The sequence below is a fragment of the Sturnira hondurensis genome, unplaced genomic scaffold, assembly GCF_014824575.4.
Source record: "Sturnira hondurensis isolate 20B ecotype Veracruz unplaced genomic scaffold, ASM1482457v3 Scaffold0019835, whole genome shotgun sequence".
Classification (NCBI taxonomy): Eukaryota; Metazoa; Chordata; class Mammalia; order Chiroptera; family Phyllostomidae; genus Sturnira; species Sturnira hondurensis.
The window spans coordinates 1,828,753-1,853,095 of record NW_028092466.1 but is presented as its reverse complement, the minus strand read 5'-3'; the positions used below and the strand labels follow the sequence as shown (position 1 = coordinate 1,853,095).

The 24,343-nt window shown below is 47.9% G+C and overlaps 1 protein-coding gene across 1 annotated transcript in view; it reads left to right on the top strand.

Moving 5' to 3' along the window:
• The first annotated feature begins 9,526 nt into the window (after nucleotides 1-9,526).
• The window catches only part of LOC118974650 (protein shisa-6-like), a 36,630-nt gene continuing 21,813 nt past the window's right edge, over nucleotides 9,527-24,343 (top strand). The window contains exon 1 of the mRNA XM_037028168.1: nucleotides 9,527-10,170. Coding sequence (XP_036884063.1) covers nucleotides 9,527-10,170 — 644 coding nt within the window. The remainder of the gene's footprint in view (nucleotides 10,171-24,343) is intronic.

Here is a 24,343-nt window from a genome sequence, read left to right as displayed (position 1 = left end):
ACAAACATTCTGTTGATAACATCTGGTATGTGGTAGATAGGAGGTAGTTCCATGAGGCTCTAAGTTGGATTACAGATGCAAGTCAGAAGGTGCAATTTATTTGTACTTTGGGGTCCACACAATGACTAGCACATAATGGGGACTCATTAAATATTTGTTGAAGGACTGATTGGCAGCATAAATGATAAAGAATTAATAAATAAATGCAGAGAGGGGTTAATCCTAGGCCAGACTAGCCACAGAGATAAGTTGAGATCATTCTTGTCCTCACATGACTAGATACAAGCTCAGGAGAGTCTAGAGGATATAAATTCATGTGCACTCATTCAATTCTGAAATGCCACAATTCTAGAGTTCCAATTATGCATGATACCAGCCTCCTTATCTCCATCTCTAGGTGGGAAATGCCAGGGGAAGACATTCCCTTTCCTTTGCTTCCTATTTGGAATCTCTCTTACTTCACTGAGCAATTCCTCTGAGACTTGAAAAGGGTAGAAAAAATACCAGTCATTTCTAGTATAACCTAAACTGGCATTCTCTAACATCTCTGTCATAATAGATGGTGGCAAACATGACCTTTCTTCCTTGTTTTCTCATTTGCACACATTTTCATAATGTTTGTTTTATACAGAGCACATCATTTAACAGGTATTATGGGTTGAATTGTGTATGCCCCCAACCTTTAGATTCATGTGGTGAATTCCTAACCCCCAGTAACTCCTTATGCCACCTTATGTGGAGATGGGAACTTTAGAGAGGTAATAAAATTAAAATAAAGTCATTAGGGTAGATCTTAGTCCAATATAACTGGTGTCTTTATTAAAACATGGAAATTTGGAGACCATATGCATACAAAGGGAACATCCCAGGAACATGAAGATGGCCATCTACAGCCAAAGAGAGAGACATGGGAAAGACCTTTCCTTCATAGCTCTCAGAAGGAACCCCCCTCCCACCCTGCCAACACCTTGAATTCAGCCTCCCAGCTTCTGGAACTGTGAAACAAGGAATTTTTGTTTTATAAGCCACCCAATGTGTGGTACTTCATTATGGCAGCCCTAGCAAACTAATACAGCTGCTATGAAAAACATCTTCAGACATCTTGTGCACTGATGCTGGTTCTAATACATTTCTGCTTAGACACTGCTGTAATATATAGATGGTGCTAACTGTGTATAGTGTTGTAACAAACGATCACAAACACTTGCTGGTTTCAAACACTTAAAACAACAACAGACTTTTACTTCTCAAGATGATGTGGGTTGGCCTGGGTTTGGTTGGATGGTTCTTCTTCTGATGTCTTTTGGGCCCGATTCTATGAGAATCAGATGTCAGAGGTGGCACCTCATTTTTCTTCTAAGATCTCTCTCTACATAGCCTCTCACCATTTAGTATTCTAGATACCCCAGGCTTCTTACATGGTCGCTGGACCTCAAGAATGCAGAAGTTTTCAGGCTTCTTAATTGTTAGATTTGGAGCCGGTGCATCATCATTTCTGCCCCATTTAAGTCAAAGTCAAAGCAAGTCCAAGGCCAACCTAACTTCAAAGGGAGGACAAATAGACTCCTTCTCATGTTAGGAGGAGTGGCCATCGATAATCTGTCACAAAATGCTATTTGTTCCCTTGCCCTTGCCAGTGCTCGCACTCCTCTTAAAGTTGATCCCCCCCACCCCATGTCTCACTACTGGTTTTGCCTACAGGATCTGAGGCAGAAAACATGGCAGTGGCTTGGGTCACCCCCATCCATCTCAAAGCCACTCTCAATCTCAACTAAGAACTAGCCATGGCTTCCAGCTCCCATGTTACTCCTCAAATATCTGTTGCTGTCAGCCACACAAGGGAACAAACCTCCCAGTTGAACCTCTTCATGCACCTCCTCATATTGGCTCAGTTGGCTAAACCTTTTGATCAGAGACACTGTCTAGATCCCTGATTTTGACTCCCCAGCATCACTCTGACAAGACTCCATGATGCCACCAAAATCAAGGCCCTGCTCCTAACCAATCCACTCCATTGGTTCTGTGGATAATTGCTTAGATCCCCCAATCTTGTACATTGACTCTCTTCTAGTTATCTGAATGAACTGTGTTTCCAGAAATTTCCAAAACTGATGTGTCCCTTGGACACTGGGTTTGGTAAACTTGGTTGTTCCTTGTAATAATCTTAACAGCTGGTCATTCATTCCCATCTGACCTTGTCCCACTCTGACATGGGTTTCATGCCAGGAACAAACTTGTCTGTATCTACACCTTCTTCCAGCTGCTTTCAGTGAACGAGATGACCTAGCCTATATTCTCTGTTTAGAGGCACCTGATGACATCAGCTATGAGAGGCCACCTGTTACATGTCCCACATGTTGACCTGTCCAGCTCCTTTTATCATTTGCCCCCAGCCCTCCTCTGCTATAAAACAGAACAGAGGATGTGCCGTGTCATTCAGAGGAGGGCAAAACCACTTCAATCAACTTAAAACTTTGATCATTTTGGTCAACTGTGAGGTCAACTGTATCAGTTAGGACCCTTCTAGTTGCAGAAAGAAAATGCAGTAAAAGGGAGTTTAACTAGAGTAAGAAGATATTGGCTCTGGTGATGTAAAAGTGCAGACGTAGGCAGGCTTCAGATGAAGCTGGATTCAAGGTTCAAATGCTGCCAGCAGGACTGTGCTTCCACCATCTCTTGGTTCAGCCTAGTGTCCTGCTGGCTCCTTTCTCAGGCTTCTTGTGTGGCCATGGAAACCCTGGGCTCTGCCTTCATAGGACAAGATAGATAACATGGTGCCATGCTTACCTCCTTCCAAAGAAATGAGTGAACATCCCTCTCAGTCCTTCCTACACAATTCCTATGGGTCATCTAACTGGAAGACCTTCTGCCTCTGACTTACTCTGTCTGGATTTTTGGACTAAGGAGTTAAGATATGTTGTTCAACTTACATGTAGGTTATGTGGAACCTCATGAAGACCCCAAGGAATGAGAAGGATGGAGGGCAAATCTCTAAATAAAGATCAGAGACTGTGGCTTAAAGAAAGGGGAAAGATTGCTGGAAGTTGAGGAATGAAACACCCACTACATTGACAGAAATAGCATATTGGATGACAGGTTCCAAAAAGGCTTAAAGGTCTGGAATAATGGGCTCAAAATTTAAAAGTGACTAAAATATGTATGAAGCATTTCACATGGACACAAAAAGTCGTCCAAACTAGCACAGGTCTGAAAAAGACTCTAGTCAACCATAAGTTCAATATGAACCAATAAATTGATTTGCCTATGAGCAACAATAATGAAACCCAATGTATTCTTTCTATTAGAACTATTTAACACTAGTATTTTATGGTCTTAGGAGATAGTTTCTAATTTGTAACTAGATGTGCTAAAGCAGAAGCTATATAATCATTCACAGAGATGCCACTGAGGGAATTTGGGATTATACACTCATTAATTCATTTACCTATTCAACATATACTTACTGGTTGCCTATGTTGCAGGATTGAATCTCTTGTAGCAGAAGCTGTGACAAACTTCTGCATGCAAGCTTGGGCTCATTTTCAGAGATCAGCACTTGTGGAAATAGGAGAGGAAACAGGAGTGGGTAGGTGCAATACAGATCCATCAAAGCCTTTGCCTCAGAGAGCTCTGGAACTTTGGAGAAAATACGGCTCATCTGAGTTTCTGCATTGGGCCTAAATGGATGGGATTTGATACCCTCAACTTGATTAGTCTATGGATGTGGACCACCCAGGGAAAGATAGCTATGTCCCCAGGAGAGACAAATTTCTATATCTGAAGCCAACCCCCAAAAAGCTGACAACTGGAGTTGAGTCTTTTGTGTCTACCACAGCCTACTGTGCACCAAGCACTGTTCTAGGCATTGAGAATACAACAGTAAAAACAGACAACAAAGTTCAAACAAGATCAGACATTCCAGTGGAAGATGAGAATAGAATTGTTTAAAACACTTACATGAAAGTTTATCATGAGTCAGGTGGCAAAAGATAAATTCCATGTGATCTCACCTATAAGTAGAACATAATGAACAAAACAAAACAAACAAATGAGCAAAATAGAACCATAAACATGGAAGTAAGGAACAAACTGACAGTGACCAGAAGGGAGGGGAGAGAGGGAAAACAGGGGGGAAGGGTCTAGTCGAGGAATATGTATGAAGAACCCGTGGACATGGACAACAGGGTGGGGACTGACTGTGGGATCAGGGAATGGGTGGGGCAGGAGAAACCAATGGGGGAAAATTGGGACAACTGTAATTGATCAACAATAAAAATTTTTTAAATAGGAAGTGTATCTGTCAGTGGTAAATGCCATGATGAAAAAATGCCTTATGACAGGGGAAGATAGTTTGTAATGGGAGAAGAAGTGTTGGGTAGTGCTGTGATGGCTGTGCTATCTTCATTAGGATGGTCAGGGAAACCTCTTTAATCAGTAGTGTTGCAGTAGAAACTTAAAGCCCTGCACATATCTGGAGCCCAAAGAGGGTCTAGGCAGACCACAAATGCAAAGACTTTGAGGAACAGGGAGGACACCAGTGTGGCTGGTGCGAGCAAGAAGGGAGCAGTTGGGTATAGCTCAGAAGGATAGCAGAGGACCAGACCATGTAGGGCCATGAAGCCATAGTAGGAAGAGGCAATAGAAATGGCTTGTTAGAAAACACTCCCTCCACTTAGAGGAGAAAACTAAATTCCATAGAGGAGATATGATTAATACAAATTTGCATAGCTAGGTAGAAACCCTAGACCTAGAGAGCAAATCAGAATGGAGATGAGATGAAACCATATAAGGTATCCATTAGGATGACTGTGGCTGCTTCTAAGAGAAACTCTGAATTCAAATAGGATTTCACAAATGGACACTTTTAAAAAAACTGATTTTAGATCAAAAGAGGAAGGGAGAGAGAGACTTGTTGTTCCATTTATTTATGTATCCATTGGTTGATTCTTGTATGTGTGCTGCACAGGGATCAAACCTGCAACCTTGGAGTTTGGGATGATACTCCAATCAACTGAGCTACCCAGCCAGGGCCCACTAATGGAGATTTTATTTCACATTACTGGAAGAGCAGAGTTGGGAGAGCCCTGGGCATAGTTCCATGAGTGGCTCAAAAATGTTCTTTACATTTTTCCATCTTCCACCTTCAGTGTATCAGTCAGGATGGAGTTAGATGTGGTGTGGTAACAAACACCCATTCCAGTGGCTTTAAGAATAAATAGTTCCTTTTTACTCACGCTACATGTCCACAGTAGGCTTTTTAAAAAAATCACCTGTGAGATCTACTCACTGTCATCACTTATAGTCTGACAAAGCCACTTTCACATAGGGCATTGCAGATCACTATGCCAGAAGAAAATGAGAACTTTAGAGTGTCTTGAAGTGGCAGTTAGGTGCTCTGGTTCAGAAATAACACAAATCATTTCTACTCATGGTTTGCTGACCAGTTAGTACTAAGTCACTTCCCCCTTCTACTCACAAATCAGTAGAATTGCAATTCTACTATATGCCTGGAAGGTAGAGACAGTGAGCAGCACTAAGGACGAGCAAATTCACTATCAGTTTCCATTAATGACTGATTTCTGCCACTCCCTCCCCTATCTCAAGGTCATAACATCCTGAGAAACAATAGAAAAAAAAAATAGAGGAATCACCACTAGTTTTGAGAGCAAGGAAAATCTCCCCAGAATCTCTCAGCAGTTCCCTTGCTTTGTATTGGCCAGAAATGGATCTCATGTTCATTCTTAATCAATCATTGGCAAGGGGAATGAGATTATCATGGTTGGCTCAGCCGAACTAGGGTCTATCTTCTGGAGCCAGGGATTGGGTCACTCTCCACAGAGTCTAAGGGCTGTCTGAAGTTGGTTTAGGTGTTTTAAAAATGATTCTTTCCTTCTTTATTCCTGTTTGACTCATTTTTAATGAGTCAAATCCACAAAGGGAGGACAGTTTCCATACTGTCAACAATTCAGGTATTGACAGTACAAGGAGAAAGTAGAGAAATGGGTGTTGATAAGGCCACCAACCTGGGCTGCTATACAAGGGGCGAACCAGGAGGGCTGGAAGTGTCAGCAGAGGGATTAGGAAGTACAAATTGCCAGTTACAAAACAGTCACAGGGATGAACAGTACAGCATAGGGAATACAGTAAATAGTATTGTAACAACTATGTATAGTGCCAGCCAGATAGTAGACTTATCCGAGGGATCACATCATGAGTTATATAAATGTTTAACCACTAAGCTATACACCTAAAACTAATATCATATTGAATGTCATCTGTAATTGAAAAAAAAAAGAAATATAGTGTAGAAATACAGCAAGGGTTGGAATAAATAACCCCTAAGATCCTATCCAACTCTTTGACACTCTCATTTTGTGTGAGTCTGTTGATATCACCATTTGTGAGCACAGGGCTTCAGAACATATTTGTGGGTGGTAGTGGTCTGAGAAACCAAAGCAATTTCCCTTACTCACTGCCACTGATAGAATCTGGATAGAGTCCCACATGACAAAGAAACACTCCTACCCACTGTGAGGATGCTTGCAGGTATGAAATTCTGGAATAATGAAGAGGTGAAGCTCTGGAAAGAGGCACAGCAGGCACTGATTTAAAACCTGCATATAGTATGAGGGTCAAGAGAATATTATGATTGATTCCCAAACGCATGTGCTTTTCTTATTTGCTCTCATAAGCTTGAAATCCTTGTGCTGGATAGCTTCATTTAGAGCTCTTAAAGCCATTTCAACATGTCCATCACTACTGCTATCCTGAACCTACTCTTTCGACTATGCTTGTCATTTGCACGATGAGAACCGACTACCAGTAATTTGCTGCATCCCTTCACAGACTTTTACCTGGGCTGTCAGAGCAGCCTCCTTATTGCTCTTCTCCCATCCAGTCTTCTTTATTCCTGTTGACTCAGAGAGCCAACATACATGTAAGTTTGACAGTGTCTTCCCCTTGAGTAAAGCCCACCAGTAATTCCTGTAGAATAAATTCAAGTTCCTTGGCAGGGGATCAATGCCCTTCTGCCAGCTTTATTTGGAAGACTCCCTCAGAGTTTATGCTAATCTGCTCTGTCCCCTGCTCACACAGCCTCACTACTTCATGTCTTCCCGATTTTACTAATGATGTTCCCCTCTGCTAGAAGTGTCCTTCCACTCTCATTTGCTGTATTAACTCTTACTCATTTTTCAAGATTCTGCTCGTCACCAATTTGAGAATGTTGCTTTTGACTCCCACCTTTCCTGCCCAAGGCTAGGGGGTACCTGTTACCTGTGCTCTCAGAACACTCTGTGCCCACTTTTATCGTGGGACATAAGCAAAATATGGTAATCATTTGCTTATCTATCCCCTCCTCGAAGAAAGGGACTGTCTTCTTCATCCTTTATCTCAGCACTTACCACCATGCTTGGTGGAGAGAAGGCACTAAATACATGGTTCTAGAACAGAACCATTAAGAAGAGGGTGGCAGCTGAGAGGAAGTTGAGGGGATGGGAGGGAGTACAGAGGGGGAAGGAGGGAATGGAGAGACTGCAGCAAGTGTGGAGTTTGTGCACCTCCCAGCGTAGGATCAATGTCTCCTTTTGCCTTGGAATCTGCGTTCTTGCTCCACTTCATCCACTGTGCAGTTCCAAGGAGACACCCTCTGTCCTTCCCTCATGGAGAATCCTTGGTTGGGGTCACAAATGAATGGGACTGAATGGACAGCCTCGAGAACAATTTCTAACCTCCACATTCTCGCAATCTGCTCTCTGCCTTCAGCCTAAGCCCTCTGGATTTTGCACTCAAGGCCAGGCCAGGCAAGCAGGATCCGGACAGTAGTCACTACGTTTTGTCCTTATTTCCTCACCTTCTCCACAGACACACCCAAAGAGGATGACTGTGACTCTCTCTTAGGATGGCCTCAGGACGTTGAGAGTTAGACCTGGGCCTCTTGTTCCACAGACCAGATCAGCAACCATAGAGGAAGAACCCACCCTCTGCACCCTCTCACCCCGACCCCTTCCGGCCACAACAGAGTCTTAGAGGCTCAGACAGCTTTTCTAACTCTGCCCCAATGCTCAGGGAAAAGTCCTGGGAAGAGTGAGTAAGAGGGGTCACCCAGCGCTAAGGCTGTCTAGGGCCTGTGTGCATGCTAGAGGCGGGGCGGGAAGCAGAGTACCCAAGGGGAAGAGAGTGCAGGCCCTGCTCACTGGTATCTCCGCAACTGACACAGGCCACCGGAACTCTGGCCTCAGTTTACGAACCTGTAGCAATAGGTTTGACCTCATCTCTCCTCAGCAAGCGTCGCCGCTAGGGAGTGGCAAAGGCTTGTAGAAACCCCAACTCCCGCTCTGGCAGCGCGAGGCCGGTAGGGTGGGACCCGCCGCTAGGGCAGGACCCGGCGCAGGCACGGAAGGTTTGGTTCTCCGCGGGCTAGCCACAGAGGCTACACTCTCGCCCTACTCCCGGCTCCCTCTGCTTGCCTGGTTCGCCTTGTTGATTAACGGGTGTCCTGGGCTTTGGTGATGCGGAGCTTCAAGTACCGCGAGGGGTAAGAAGCAAAGAGGAGCTCCCCCCTTCACTCCCCGGGCGCCCGCGCGTGTAAACGTGGGCGGCAGTGAGCGGCTGCCCTCCCTCCCTCCCCCCCCCTCTCTCGGCGCTCCCGTGTGTGCGGGAGTGTGAGTGCGTGTGTCTCCTTCGCTCCTCTCGAATACGCTCCGGCACCAGTGCAGGCGGCGAGCCGGTGGCTCCCGACTCACTCGCTGCGGTCGCTGCGCTCCCGCCTGTCCTCCGTTTCTGCAGCCACAGCCGGGGATGGTGAGTGAGTGAGGTTCAGCCGCCGCGCTCCCCGAACCCGCCACCTGACCCCAGCCGCAGCCGGTTCCGTCCCAGAGAGCTAGCCTGCGGCGGGAGCGCGCTGAGGGGCGGGCGGTCTGGGGCTCCGGCGGCGGAGCAACGCCCGGTCGGGCGGCTCGTGCGCCCGGCTCGTGCGCCCTCGGTGGCCGGCGCGCCGGGCCGAGGGGACCCGTCTCGGGAGCGGGCTCTGCACCCCTCCTGGCCTCGCTCTTCGAGGACTGCGCGCTCCCTCCCCGCTCGCAGCTCTCCTCCCGCCTCCGAAGCACCGGTCGCCCCACCCCGTGACCGGCTCCCTTTCTTGTCCCGCAGGACCGGCTCGGACGGGACCACGCCGCCGCCGCCTCCCGGAGCTGCGCCTCGGGTCCTGCCTGAGCCGAGCTGAGCGCCGAGCCGTGCCGCCGCCGGCGGGGGATGGGGCTTCCCGGGAGGCGCGCCGAGCCCGCAGGGGGAGCGCAGAGCCGGCGCGCAGCGTGAGAGGAGCAGAGCAGCCCGTGCCCGGCCGGTCAGTGCGCACCGCGCGCCCCGGTCGCCGCTGCCGCCGCTCGCGCCTCGATGGCGCCGTCGCCTCGGTGCCACTGACAGCCCCGCGCTGCCAGTCCCGCCCGCGCGGCCGCCCTCGGAGCCCGCCGGCCGGGGGAGCGGCCTGCCGTGAAAGCTTACCCGCGCCCTCCCACCCGGCCCCGCCATGGCGCCGCGGCGCCTCCTGCTGCTGCTGTTGCTTTCGCTGGAGTCCCTGGATCTGCTGCCCGGCGCCCGCGCGGCCCGCGGCCGCGCCGCCAACCGGACCCTGAGCGCCGGCGCAGCTGCCGTCGGGGGCCGGCGTCCCGGGGGCGCCTTGGCCCGGGGCGGCCGCGAGCTGAATGGCACCGCCAGGGCGTCCGGCGTCCCGGAGGCGGGGAGCCGGCGGGAACAGTCCGCCGCGGCGGTGGCGGCGGTGGCGGCGGCCAGCGCGGCCGTCACCTATGAAACGTGCTGGGGCTACTACGACGTGAGCGGCCAGTACGACAAGGAGTTCGCGTGCAACAACAGCGAGAGCGGCTACCTGTACTGCTGCGGCACCTGCTACTACCGCTTCTGCTGCAAGAAGCGCCATGAGAAGCTGGACCAGCGCCAGTGCAACAACTACCAGAGCCCGGTGTGGGTACAGACGCCCAGCACCAAGGTGGTGTCGCCCGGGCCCGAGAACAAGTACGACCCGGAAAAGGACAAGACCAACTTCACCGTCTACATCACCTGCGGGGTGATCGCCTTCGTCATCGTGGCCGGCGTCTTCGCCAAGGTCTCCTATGACAAGGCCCACCGCCCTCCGAGGGAGATGAACATCCACAGGTGAGAGCCCCCAGGCTCCCGTAGCCTCAACCCCTCTCAACACGCTCGCCTTGTCCCCTTCACTCTCTGCGTCCACGACTCTCCTGCCTCTCTGAATTCAGTTTCACCCTTGCTTCTTTGACATGCAATAAACCAGCGCCTCTTGTGCGCTCCTCTCCATTTCTTCGGAACTGGGAACACATGCTTGGGGTTGCAGGGGGATTTCTAAAGTAAGGATTGGTGCGGTCCATGAAGTTTGAGTATAAGAATTTTACAAAATCTGTATTCCTGGATGGAGGTCCAAGGTTTAGTTTTTAGGGCATGTGGACACTTTGGTGGTTTTCTGAGTTAAACTGTAGCATAGACTTCAATAAAGGAAATTGGCCAATGGTTGGAACCTTACTGAAGAGAGTACCAACTGATTTAGTGTAAACCGAATGGTGTTGGAAATGGGAGCACTATTCCAAGGATGCTTCCTGGGGCAAGAAGGAATAAAGATTTATCCCTTCCACCAAGGGCAGATGGTGTGTCCACACATCGTGTGTAGTGGGCTGCTTATCTTCCGTGCTGCGCCCGGAGGACTTGTTCTGTTAAACCCTATGGGCGTAACTCGGAGTTAACACTTCTTGCTGTGCTAAACCTGCTGGGCATCTTTCACTCCTTACACTAGGGAAGTGATGGAGGCTGCCGCCTACCAAAACGTATGCCGAGAGCTCAAAATACGGTAGGGAGTCCATGGTTTCACCCTCACTGCCTCCTGCCCCAAAGCCCAGAGAACAGAAAACTGGCCTCTTTTCACAACTCAAGGAACCAAGCACCCAGAGGGTGTAGACTTAGCTTTGCTTCCAGTCCCCTTGTGATGATGAATGGCTGGATGTGGTTCAACAGAGTCCTTTCAGGGAACAAACACTGCCCTAGGGAATTCCTCCATTTCTGACACGCAGGTGTGCACTGCCCCAGTAACCAGGACCACCTCTCAGACCAGTCCTGCTTCTGAGTTCACCCAGCAGCACCCCCACCCCAAGCCATAGGCCTTTAACTCATCTCTGCACTCTGCTGAGCAAGACCAGAATAGGGGAACTTGGTGCTGCTCTCCTTTTGTCCTGAGAACCTTCTTCCCTCACTGCTGTGGGCATTAGTCACCTGTACCTTGATGAAGAGAGGCAGGTAGACATTTCTGGGCATAATTTTTCCCCTTTGATACTGGGGATGTGGAGACAAGATGATATTACTCCCTGGCAGTTCTAATTGAGTCAAGTCTTCAAAGTGTGGGTACTTCAATACTGACAAGCTCAGGTCTTGGAATTAGGATGCTTCCAGGAGTCCTGTGGATGATCCTAATTTGTCATCACTGGAAGGGGCCACTGCCCTCCATCCCAGGCCCATCCTGTTTCTCAGGTGGTAAGTCTGTGACTGGACTAGTCCTGGGAGCTGATGGAGGAATTCTGACAAATGATCTGTGGTCAGAGCAGGTTCTCAAATGCAGAAGGTAGATGCGATGGATAGCAAAATAAGGACAAGATGTTCCCTTCTTCTGGTCTTGTCTGATGAAGAATTCTGTTTGCTCACCTTGAAATGCAGAGAAGGAACTGCCTGTGAGCAAGCAGATATACCTGGTCCTTCCCATCCCTCCATCTTTGTCCTCAGCCCCAGATGGCTGTCTCCTTTCACCTTCTGTGGCCCTGGCTTCTTATCACCCCACTGTCCACTCTGGCTGTGGCCTTCTGGTTCATTCTCACAAACCTTTCTTTGAGCTGTTGTTCTCTGCTCTCTCAGAGAGAGTTGCCCCCTGCCCTGACCTTGCCACCTCCTATAGAGTTTATTCATCACCACCTAGAAGGATACTGATGGTGTTTGGATGCTGGCCTTGGCCTGGGTTCCACTGGCTTCTGCCCCTGGAGATGTCATGGTCCCTCCTGGTGTTTTCTCCCTTCCTTACACCACTGATCTCCCTGCCCCACACTAGGGTGTATAGATGTACGGCTCAGTGATGATGCCACTGGGAGAACTTTTTCTGTGGAGTCCAGAAAGAGAGGTAACTATGGTAATGGAGATGAATTTCAGCCCTTGGACCATTATGTAAATATGGATGCTTCTCCCTCAAATTCAACTCCTGATTTTATTCAGTTCACAGCACCTCTCCAGCAGCTGCAGTCGTGCCTGATCAGTGCTTTGGAAACCATCATATTGGTGCTTGTTGGGTAGGGGACAATGCCCATCTCTGTGTCGGGGTTTGGGGAGGGAGAAAGCATGAGAGAGCCATCTAGAATACTCCATGAATGATCTTGGGCAGGTGGGGGGAACTTATCTTTTAGTTTGGGGTATGTCAGGCATACAGCATCTCCTGGCAGCTTCCTCCCAGGCGTGTCAGAGTGAGTGTGCACATTTCAGGGAGCTGCTCACTGACCCATGGGGGTGCAGGTTACCATGCTCATCTCACTTTGCTCACACTTTACAGGTCACTGTTTGCTATTTTAACGAGCAGTTTGTGCACAATGTCTTGTTGGGGAATTGGGGTAGGAAACTGGAGAGAGTGACAGACAAAGAGGTAAATATTTGTACCATAATTAGTCTTCCCTGAGAAGAATGGGGGATATGGAGAGTGGAGAAAGAGGGGTATGCACTTGGTTGCATAGTCCTTGAAATAGTTCTCCAAAGACATTTCCTTTCTGAAAAGGTAAGGAGCATATTCCTGTGTGATTCTCTCTGAAGACGGTAGCTGAGCATGCAGGGGCTGAGTGAGGACACCCGCCTCAATGAAAGGGACATTGGTAGGAGTGTTGGAAGGGGTAAAAAGAAAGATGCTGCCCCAGGACCAACCAACCATCTGCCTCCTCCTGGGTTCACAGGCTGGCCGGCGCACCCCCAACTCCCCGCTCTGCACCTGCACATGCTCATGCCGTCCTTAGGTGTCAGATCTTCCTTTCACTTCTGTTCCTTCATGAAAGAATCAATTTAGACTTTTCCAGAAGTGAGTAGATGTTGCCATCCTGTCTATAGGAGAAAAAAAACTACAGGTTCTGGCACAGATAGTGCCCTTTTTTGTTACAAACTCTTGTTTCAAAATCATACACATGTAATTCTGTAACATAACAATATCACACTCAAGCACACCATATGACATTTTAGGTGACATGTTCAAATAATAACAACAATTATTACACCCATATCATTACCCTACTGACCAGCAGGTGTTACTTCTGCCAGACCCTCTGTCAGCTCTCTGGTGATTCCAACAGATGGGCACACTCACACTGAGCAGGGAGGAGACAGAGGCTGTCGGAGGAACCCACGCTCTGGGCCTGGAGAGCCACACCCAGAGAAACACGGGGACCGCCTTTCCCAGTCAAAACCCCTTTTCCCACCAGGATTCCTGCCTTGCCTTCTCCTTTTCACTTGCCCTGGCTGAGGCTCTAGCTGCTGGGCCACAGGCATCCATTGATTTTAATGCCTTAAAATTTTTTTTTTATTGATTTCAGAGAGAGATGAGGGAGGAAGGGAGAGAAAGAAAGAGATATTTTCTTGTTCCACTTACTGATGCATTCATTGGTTGCTTCTTATATGCACCCTGACCAGAGACTGAACCTGCAATCTTGGTGTATTGGACACAATATTCTAATGCACTGAACCACCTGTCCAGGCATCCACTGATTTCTGTTTCGTGAGCAGCTTCTGCATTGCTTCTCTGGTATTCAGTGAGGGACTGTTGATGTTTTCCAAGGGCAGGGTTTCTGCTCAGGAAATGCCCCAGGAGCCTGGCTTTCTTAATTACCAGATGGGTCAGGAAGCTGTTAGGGTGCTTTAGATGCTGTTGGTGAAGTCAGAGCTGTGCTGCAGTGATGGGGTGGGGGGCCAGGGGGGGGGGAGCGGGATGGTAACGGAGGAATTTGGGAGTGCTGGTGGATAATTGCTTGAGGCTGTGGAGAAAAAAACTGATTAGGTAGATGGTTTTAGGAGAAAGGAAAAAAGTATTAAGAGGTGACCCCTATGGTTGGCAGGGGGATCCTTCCTCTTTGGCTTCCTCTGCTTATTTCTAGAGGAATCAGGGAGCACTTTGTTCCACTTTTTCTCTCTCTAGAAAGTAATTACAAATCGGAAGCTCTGTTTTTTCTTCACCAGCTACATGACCACTGGACCACTTTGCTGATTGATTTAGTGAGTTCTCTTCTTGGGTTCTTGGGCAGTGAATTGTCAGATTACTCCAAACCCTCCATTTGTTGAAGCCCCGTGGGCTCATTAGAATAAATTCCTCTGAACGGAGAGTCAGCTGGTTTTTTTGCTTCAAATATAGCAGTTGGAAAGAAGAACAAAACCATCTCGCCTTGGACTGAAGGTCTTTGTCTTGCATGTTTTTCCATTTTCTTTCAGCAAAAAAAAAAGTAGGAAAAAAGCATGTAGGAGAAACAGTGAAATTGTGGAAAATTTAAGAAGACATATGGAGGAGTGGTTAGGGAAGGACACCAGGAGAACAGAAAGTAGCAACAGTAGTAGAAGTAGGAAGGAAATCGGGTGCGTTGTGGATGGGATTGCTTAGAGGCTGTGCTCGGTTTCTGACATGCCTGCAGCCACATGCATATGCGTTCGTTCAGCAGAGGTGCCCTGCTCCCATACTGTGGGCAAGATATGTTGAAACTGTAAAGTGGATGTTTGTTATTTTGGATACATGAGGCTAGCAGGGTTCATTCTCGATTCAGCAGGTCAGCCATACAAATACTTTTCAAAAATTCCTGGGTGTGGCAGTTCTCCCTGGTATGTTACTTGCTGTCTTCATGTCCTCTTCCACCCAGCCCTATGCCCAGAACGTATGCACTTTTGTCCCCGTTTCCCACCCCGGGCTCAGAGCACATGCATTTGAAGGAACCCACTGCCAAGAGGTTACCTACAGTTTCAGGTTGCCAAGGCACAGGTAGAGAAAAAGTCCAGTGCATTCTTTTCAAATCTATTTTAATGAGAGATCACATTGACTGTGCAGTCGATTCAGATCAATTGTGTGGGAAGCAGTGGTTAAGACAGCTGAAAAAGTGAGCTGATAGAAAGCGGCTTATTTACCGACCCTAGCCAGACATGCCCATGGATCCGGAAAAGAAGGGAGCCACACCAAAAGAAGCTTCATTCTTCTGGTTTCACTGCCTGATTTCTCAGGGGCTGGCAGGATTGCCTTTACATCTTAACTTTCTGGTTTCTTTTCTGTAGTTGGCGAGAACCTCAGCCTCTTGTTGAAACTAATGCCCAGCTACTGGCTACTGGCTGTTATCTCTCTTCTTCTCTGCCACACTCTCTCCATTCTAAGTCCTGGGTGATCTGTTTTTGAAATTATGGTGAATTCAAGTGCATTGCCTTATAATCTCTGTTGTATCCCTCGACAATATGTATCTTGTGGAACCACAAAATTATGGCTTGAACTTTTGGGTGTAGAAGATGTCTGTGATTGGTGACGGGGAGAGGGACTCTGACAGACTCTACTAGGAACTAGGTTCAATTCATTTGTAAAATGCCTTCTGCTGTGATTTTTTTTCTTCTTTTTTTTCTGGCTTGGGAAACTTAAAGCCATTGTGTTTCCCTGAGTCATGTTTGTGACCTCGTGTGCCTAGTATCTTCTTTTGCAGATATTGCAGAGGGGAGAGAGGGGTTGGTGCAAGAGTTCACTAGTGAAGCCCCAGAGGGCCTCAGTCCCTCAAGAGCAGGCTATTTCAAAGCCATTCAGGACAGATTGCTAACCTTGTATATTATAGTTATTCCTCTTCTTCCCCATCTTCCCTAGAAGTAAAAGCAGAATTTTCTGAAAAGGCAAAGGAGCATTCTTCTCTTGTCACCATTACAGAATCACAGAATTTTGTTTTGTATTGTTGACACTATTACAGAGGTCCCCCATTTCCTCCTCCTTTGCCCCCCTCCACCCAGCCCCTCCTTCAGCCTTCACCACTTTGCTGTCTGTGTCCATGGGCTCTGCCTACATATGTTCTTTGACTACTTTCTTCCAGTCTCCCCCACCCTCTCCCCTCTGAAATCTGTCAGTCTGTTCCATGTATCCATGCCTCTGGTTTTCTTGTACTCATCAGTTTATTTTGTTCATTTGATCTCCCATAGAGTGAGATTATATGATATTGTCTTTCTCTGACTAGCTATTTCACTTAGCATAATAAATAGTCGCCAGGTCCATCATGCTGATGCAGATGGTAAGATTTCCTTCTTTTTTTACAGCCATGTAGTATTTCATTGGGTAAATGGACCACATCTTTTTTATCCACTCATCTGCTGATGGGCACTTGGGCTGTTTCCAGATCTTGACTGTTGTAGATAACACCGATATGAACATAGGAACATAGAATTTTTATTGTAGTTGTCACTTAATCTAACTTCCTATTTCTATAAGTGAGACAACTGAAGTGTGGAGAGGCTGAATTCCGATGTCAACATTTCCCAGCTCGTGGTGAGTGAGCTCATCTAGAAGCCAGGGGCCAGTATTCCTCCCACGGTACTGCCCAGCCTCGTCTTGCCCAATGCAAACACTATTCTGCTTTACTTCACATGCATATGTCTTAGTCATCATGAAACAATGTGCAGATTAGAGATGTGAGTGGCAGCTTTTCTACATTTTTTAGCCTTCCCTCGTTTAGGTCTTGCATCCAATAAAATGATTTCCATTCATCTTATCTGGTCTTTTTGCAGCTTTTCTATTCATCTTTTTAAAGGGGCAATAGCCGATCTAAGTGTCATCAGATCTGAGTAACATAGACCATTGAAGAAGGAAGACATGGCACAAGCCAAAGAGTTGTGAACCCTGTCAGTGGGTCACTGAATACAACCATGGGCAGAAATCTTAATTAAAATTGTGGTTGTGAATGCGCCCGCATGCGCTCGCTCTTTCTCTCTGTCCCCCGCCCATCCTCCTCCCCCTCCTTGCCTCCCCCAGAGATGGGTGAGAATGCTGAGACCCACCAGAGCACTGAGTTTCAGCTTTCCTGACCAAAGGCAGGAGGCACCTGCAGGCATCCTGTGGGCCTGCATGTGGATGATTTCAGGCTCGTTCGTCAGGATGGCCCCTGCATGTCTAAGACAGCATTGTGAGCCACGGAGGCGCATCCGGTTGGGCCCGTCCTGCCCTTTCTCAGCTCTGGACCTAGACAGCTCAGGGCCCAGGTGAATATAAGGTGAGGGGCCCAAAGAAGTTACTGGCAGGATGGCTAATGAATCTGGACATTTGGGTCCAATCGTTACATGAAATTAATCTCTGTGGCATGCATTTTGAGGCCTTTGCCTGCAGTGTACCCGATTCTTCCTTTGAAAGAACCAGGGCATATGAATTCTAATGTCTTTCTTCCAGGCAGTCACCTTGGAGTCTATACACTGATTCTTCCCAGAGAAATGTTGCCACTGTTCCTCTCTTGGAAGTGCTTTCAGAGCCCACGGCACATCATTGTGACTCTGTGTAATGGTAGCATATTTTTATCCTCTCAGGGTAGATTTGATTCTTGTAAGCAGCAATAAGTCATGGGGCTGAGGCCAATGAATGAAATAGGTGATCGGCTGGTTATTCATCAGAAATAAAGAGTTCCTCCAGTAATGAGACCTGCTCTCCTAGGAGCCGCATCAGCTGCCTCCAAAGGCAGGCACCCAGAGGAGGCGTTCCCATAGTGAACAGCAACCATGCAGACCAGGGCTTGGCTTTCCATGGGGACCCCTTGGAGGGGCCACTTCTCTTGTGGAAGCATAACTACTGAGTGGCCTGAAGAAAATCAGCTTTGTGCTGTATCACTGTGTCGGGGCCAACAGTGGAGAAATTAGAAGAAGGGAAAAGAAAAGAGATGAATGTGCAGAAAACAGCTCAAGAACTGCCCAGAAAGGGTAGGGAACAAAAAAGAGAGAGTGTCCCACATTCCTGCATGAGACAATGGACAGAGAGCTCAATTTAGATTCCTAATTTGATTCTGAGGGTAAAGGGACCCAATTTCTCTGGGATGCATGTGGCCAGGTGTGGGGTCAGAGCTGGGTGTTCTCCGTGCTCCCTCTTCTGTCCATCGAAATGCCATCGCCTCTGCAATTTGGCATTCAGATGAGGTCACCACTTGGGCCAGGCAGCCATCGATGAAGTAAAAATGTTGGCAAACACAGGAAGATGGGCTCCCAGGGGTCATTGTCAGTAGATCCCTAATGTGCATTGATGGCGCCTCCCCATGGCCTCCCAAAAGTTCCTTCATTTGACAAGATTGATTACAGCAATGGAGCAGGGGTGGGAGAGCTGAGTTTTGGGTAGGTGATGTGGGGCCTCCAGGTGCAGCTGTTGTTGTCAGTTCTTGCTCCTCTTTGCAGCTGGGGAGCAGCAGGCTGTGCTGCTATGGGTGGGATGGTGTTCCTTCCTCTCCATCAGGGTTAGTGGGTGGGGTGGGGCTGGGCACAGATGTCGCTGCCACTGTATGGGCTGGGACAGAGCCTCTGGTCCTACTGAGACCTCAAAGGGCACTCCTGGTCATGCTGGGAGGAGACAGAGCTGCTCTGTGACTGGGGAGCCCCTTTGCCTCAGCTCAGGTGAAAGGAAGCATTCGCCAGGAGCTTACAAAAACTCATCACCCTGCAACCCCAGGAAGCCAGCGTTGAGGAGAATCTGAGATTTCAGTCAGGTGAGGACTCAGGTTACATGGGTGCAGCAGGGAGGGAAACATTTAGAAGAGCTCCCTTTCTCCAGGGCTTGCTCCATACCGGTACCCTGCTAAGCACTTGACTGGTGGTGTCTTATTGCATTCTTCCATCACCCTCTGAGTGTAGGTGCTCATTTAACAGGTGAGGGAATCAACTCAAAGAGGCTTAGTGTCTTGCTAAAGGTCATACAGCAAGTACATTGCTGGTCTCCATTTCCTTGGGGGGCCAGTAGGACAGCTGGTTCTCATCTGCCTGGATGAGATAGTGATACTCAGTGATACTCAGATTACTTGAGAAAGCAAAGACCCACCTGCTTGTGCCCTGGGACAAGTTGTCACCATAAGGGATTGGAAGACAAATGGCCTACTGATGAGATGCCTCAGACCTAGGCTGATGACCTCACTTACACTGCATGCTGGGCACAAAGGGGGCCCCCGGTGGCCTAAGGGCTCTTTTTCAAGAATAGATATTGGCTGAGAATAGTGAAGGCAATTCAAAGAAAATGTAAAAACCAAAATGAAATACCCTGATTTTGATCGAGGAAAAACACCCCAAACATAAAATCTTTTACAGTATTTAAGGAGCCTGGGGCAATTCTGGATGAGCCCTAACTCCTGAGAGTAATAGGGGAGCTAGGGAAAACCATGTGTGGGGAGAGGGTGGACCTTGGGCCATTACCAGTTTTATTACTGCGATGTACAGCTCACAAGCGGCTCCATTGATCACACTCCCCCTCACCCCGCTTACAAAATCTAACACTGTGCACACAAGACACAGAATTTCAGCCAGCTCATTTCTGCTTCTCACTCTGTCTCTGTTCTTTTCCTGTCTTGATCCTCTTTGCCCTGCTTCCCAATTCCTTGCTCTTTCCGTTTCTTGTGCTCTCAAGCCCTCTTTCCTGAAAGGCACATGAAAAGGAAGATACCCCAGGGAACCCCATGAGCCCTGGGTTCCACTCTCGAGCTCTGCTCATCATGGTCAGGTGTGGGGCTCCAGGGCAAGGGCCCCTGACCAGGGTGCTTAGCCAACAGAAGTGGCCGTGGGTACCGTTTCCTTGACTCTCCCCAGGATCGTGGGCTCTTGTGCACTGTTTTCAGCACTGACCCTGGCTCGTTCCCCTCCTAGTCAGAGGGCAGGAGAACCCGAGATCCTCCTTGTGGAAAGCGAATGTTCTCCATCTCAAGACTCTTGGAGCCTGAGTTCCACCAGGCTTGGTGACTACAGCCTTGGCCCTGCTCCCCAGCGTTGTTTGGGAGAAGAGTCGCTGTTTTCTGCAGGCTTCCCAAACACTCTCATTATTCCTTGTTTTTTTGGCATTTGGTCTTGTGTTCCCATTAGCTCCAGCATTAAAGTCTCATTACTTGGGACATCTGTCCTCTGGACATATTTGTGATTGCCTTAGCCAAGTGTCCTCTTCTGGGAGGTATGCTTTCCATCTATAGTCACCTCTTCGATCTTCTCTGGGTCCTGCTGCTCCCGGGAGGAGGGATCTGAACCCGGAGAGGGAGTGCCTGAGCAGGAGGTGTGGCTTTTCATTTTGAGTGACGTCTGAGAGTGTGTGGCAGAGCCTCTGGAGCTCCTGGGAATACAGCTCAGCAGGGGTGGGGCTGAGTCCAAAATAGCAAGGAAGTTGCCAGGACAGCTTTTCTTCTCCAGTCCCAGGATCAGTCTCAGATCCCATCAGTAGGGAATGCTGATTTCCAGGCAGATTTGCTGAGCGCGAAAGGGCCACGTTAGCCCACCTCCCTGAGACGATGGGGCCTGGGGCCCATTCCAGGCACCGGGCTGCTCTAGGACCCGCAGAAGAACAGGATTCCAGCCTCTGTGTTGGACTAGCAGTTGGCCCTCTCTGACTTTTTACTGCATCCTGAGAAGTTTGCCTAAGCTTTCCCAGGGTTGCTGTCCCAGTGGCCTGGAAAGCTCTTTCTGCTATGGGAAACCACACAGCTTTTCTCTTCTCAGATAATCAGCAGCCAATCTCACCCACCCCTGTGTGCCAGCCCCTCCTCCCCACCTCCAAGCATTCTCTTTGCAAAGAGAATCCGGAAGATCTTTAGCAGAGGATCTGTCACTTTTTGCTCTCTCTCAAGTCGCATCATTAAAATGTTTCTTCTTGTTTTTTTCAGTGTCTTTGTCCACTGTCACTTCTATCTCCATCTGTCCTTCTTTTGATTCTTGCTCACTTCTGTTGAGTGTGTCCCCTTCCTCTCTCCCTCAGGTCTCCTTCTTGAACTTGTCCTGCTGTGACTGCATCAGCTTGGATACCGTACATTAAAAATTTCTCCACCTTGGACCTGGGGAAAGTTGTTTTCCTTTTCTCTCTCTGATAAAAAGCTGCAACGAAGAGATTAATGGCTCAGACAAGACTGCAAGGATTGCGCAGGGCACATACAGCATTCAGAAGGACAGATTTTTTTTTTCAAGCAGGCTCCTCCATAGACAATTGGCCTGCTAATTACAAATCATTCTTATCTATTCAATAGAGTAGCTCTCCAAAGATCAGGTGTTTTGTTTTGTTTTGTAATCCTGCAATGGCTCAGGAAGCAGTAAAAATGCATTTTCTTTAAAGTGTTCTGTAATTTCCATGTCTGTTTCATTGACTGGGATTAGCCTGCCCCCATTTCTGCTGATTGGTGATGCTTGACTCTAGGCTGCTTCGAATTTCCTTTTTAATTTCTCTCGGGGTGGGGGGGAGGTGCTCCTGCTAATTTCCCCTTTTCTTGTTTCTTTTCTTTTGTATTTCTCTGAGTTTGTAGAATCCGGAAACTCACTCTCTTCTGGCACTGAGAATTCTGTTACAGATTATGCCATGGCCCCTCAATGAGGGCTCACTTTGTTCTCTCCTGGTGGAATGACCAGCTGGGCAGATGAGGTTAGGAACCTGGGAACAGAGTTAGCACCACTTGCTCTGTCTCTGGGGCATAAGGGGACACTGAGCTCTGTCTTTCTCAATGGCCTGTGCTGCCTGGGGAGCCTGCTCCTGCATCACTGTCTCCAACACCCCTTTCTGGATTCAGGAGTCAGCAGCACACCTACTGCAGGGTATGACAGGATGCACTTCTATAGTATAGTACCTGGGTTCCTCGTGGAAAGCACTTTGACTCCTCTCCCTTTGCCTGCTTATGCGGCTCTTGAGGAACACCTAGCAAAGCAACATGTGGGTCTCAGTCATTCAAACGCAATTTAAACATCTAAAGTTTATTTGCGGGGAAATTGGCCAGTCTCCAGCCATAGGCACCAATCCATCTCCTCCACCACAATGTCAAGGGGACAAGTGTGTTTGCCTGTCATGTTCATTTCTGTAGTGTGGTGACTAGAGCAGTACCTGGCACAAAGTGGGTGCTCAGTAGCGATGACTGAGTGAATGAATGACTTTATCAAGATGGAGAGGATTTGGGGTGGTCTTTCCTCATGCATCTCACCCTTCTGGTGGTTGCATTGATATGAAGGTACTTGAGCTTGGAAATGACAATGCCGTTTATAATTTTTTAAGAAAGGAAGGAAAGAAAGAGAGAAGGAAGGAAGGAAAGGAAAGGAAGAAATAAAAAAAGCAAAAGGGAGGTGGGAAGAACGAAAAAAAATAACTGAACCCTTTGCAGAAAATGTTGCCCTGGCCAATTTGATCCATTTGCCCTTTTATGCCCCAATAAAATCCTGATTTGGGAAATGCTGTTTCACTCATGATGTGAATTCCTTTGCTTTTCACTGGGACTTTATCTTGAGGCATCCTTGCACATTCTTGGAAGCACAGCTTGTGATGACCTTTCAGAGAAGAGCAAACAGACACTCTTTTTGCATTTGGCTCACAAAGTCCAAGTTCAAGGTTCAGCAAAAACTGGTGTGTGACCAGATGCATTCACATCTTTAGGCCTGAGTAGGAAAAAAGGGTGTGACTGGTCCCTTCCAGGATGACCCATGGCCACAGCCATGCCATGTGGCAACTTACTCTCCATGCCAAGAGTTTTGCCATCTGGCATTGTTGAGTCAGTCTTCCAAGACTTCTCCTCTTCCACCTGTGCTTTTGTTTTGGTCCCGTAGGCTGAGCCTCTGTAGGCACTGGGAGATTGTATTTGGATGTATTTAATTAATCAAATACTTACATAGTGCTTACTAGGTACCACATTCTGTTCTAAGTGCTCTATAGATATTAACTCATTTAATCCCCATAATAACCCTAAGAGGTAGACATTATTTTTGGCCTTGTTCTTTCAGTGAGGAAACAGAAGCAGAAAGTACTTACGTAGCTAGCTAATAATCAACACTGTATCCAAGGGGCTGGGTTTCAACCTAGGGCATTCTGGTTTCAGAATCCACACGTTTAACCCTAGGCTATACCACCTTCATTTTTTCTTACCTATAGATTTAGGTCCACACCCAGAGCAATTCAAGGAGATGACACCAACAGTAACAACAATAAGAGCAGCAGCAGGTGCATTCATTAACTCATGCATCACCAGGCTGCCTAAGTGCTAGAACAAATCTTGGTAGCATCTTTGTTTCCTCAGTTCCGAGTGGGAGCTTCACTTGGCACATCCAGATCTTTAATTCATTCTCAGACAAACAATCCAAATTTTCTGAAAAGTCTGTGCTTCTTGTTCACGTGACCCAATTTCCCAGGCCTGGGTGAATTTTCCTATGATTGATGAGTCAAGGAATGGAGTGTGTGGAGATGATGCTATTGGGGATGAGCAGGGCCCCAGGGGAACACATCCACCCTGCCTGGCTTGTGGCTGGCATGGAGTGACAGCTTCAGGACAGACGCCCATCAGAATGGAGTGGCCAGCCCTGCTTGCGTGAAAAACAAAGCAGGCAGGCTATGCCTTTGCTTGCTGAGTTCTGTGATGTTTATTGGCCACAGTGAATTCCAATTGTGCGGGCACAACTCAGACCTGCAGAACAGCTCAGTGCAGATGCACAAACATTGTTACCACAACCAAAAGAGCCCCCCATCCCTTCGGAGCCTATCTGCCAGGAGAGCGGTCTTGTGAGCACACAAAGCCGGCAGCTGTGTCTTTCAAGTGGACTGTGAGAGAGCTGGGAATAAGGAGAACTAAATTAAGCCATTCTCCTTGGGCCATGTTTATTGAAAATATATTCACTTCTCTTATTCGGGGTGCATACTTCAGAGTAAAAAAAGGCCCCTAGCTGCCCAATAGAGAAGTATGAGGACGAGGTTACAGAAGACGCTCGCGGTTCCCTGGGTGTCAGTGTCAAGTGAAAACTCAGTTTCTGGGACTCACACAACCAATGTTTATTTAACTGGAAGAGGAGGTCTACACTCAACTTTTAGGAGAAAGCCAAATGAAGTAGCTATCTCTGAGAGGTTTACTTAAAGGGAAAAGTACAGCCTTCCATGGCTTGCCCTGCAGTTCTCATGTGAATAGCCTCATTTCCTAAACTGTCTGCATTTTACTTAGTTTTCTCTGTAGAGAGAAATAAAAATTAGACTGGTGGCTCACTCATGGCAGAACCTTGCATTCTTTAAAAAAATGTCTAGTCAGTGTACTCAACTTAATTAGACAGGAATGCTTTTAGACAATTCTTCAAAAACAAGAGT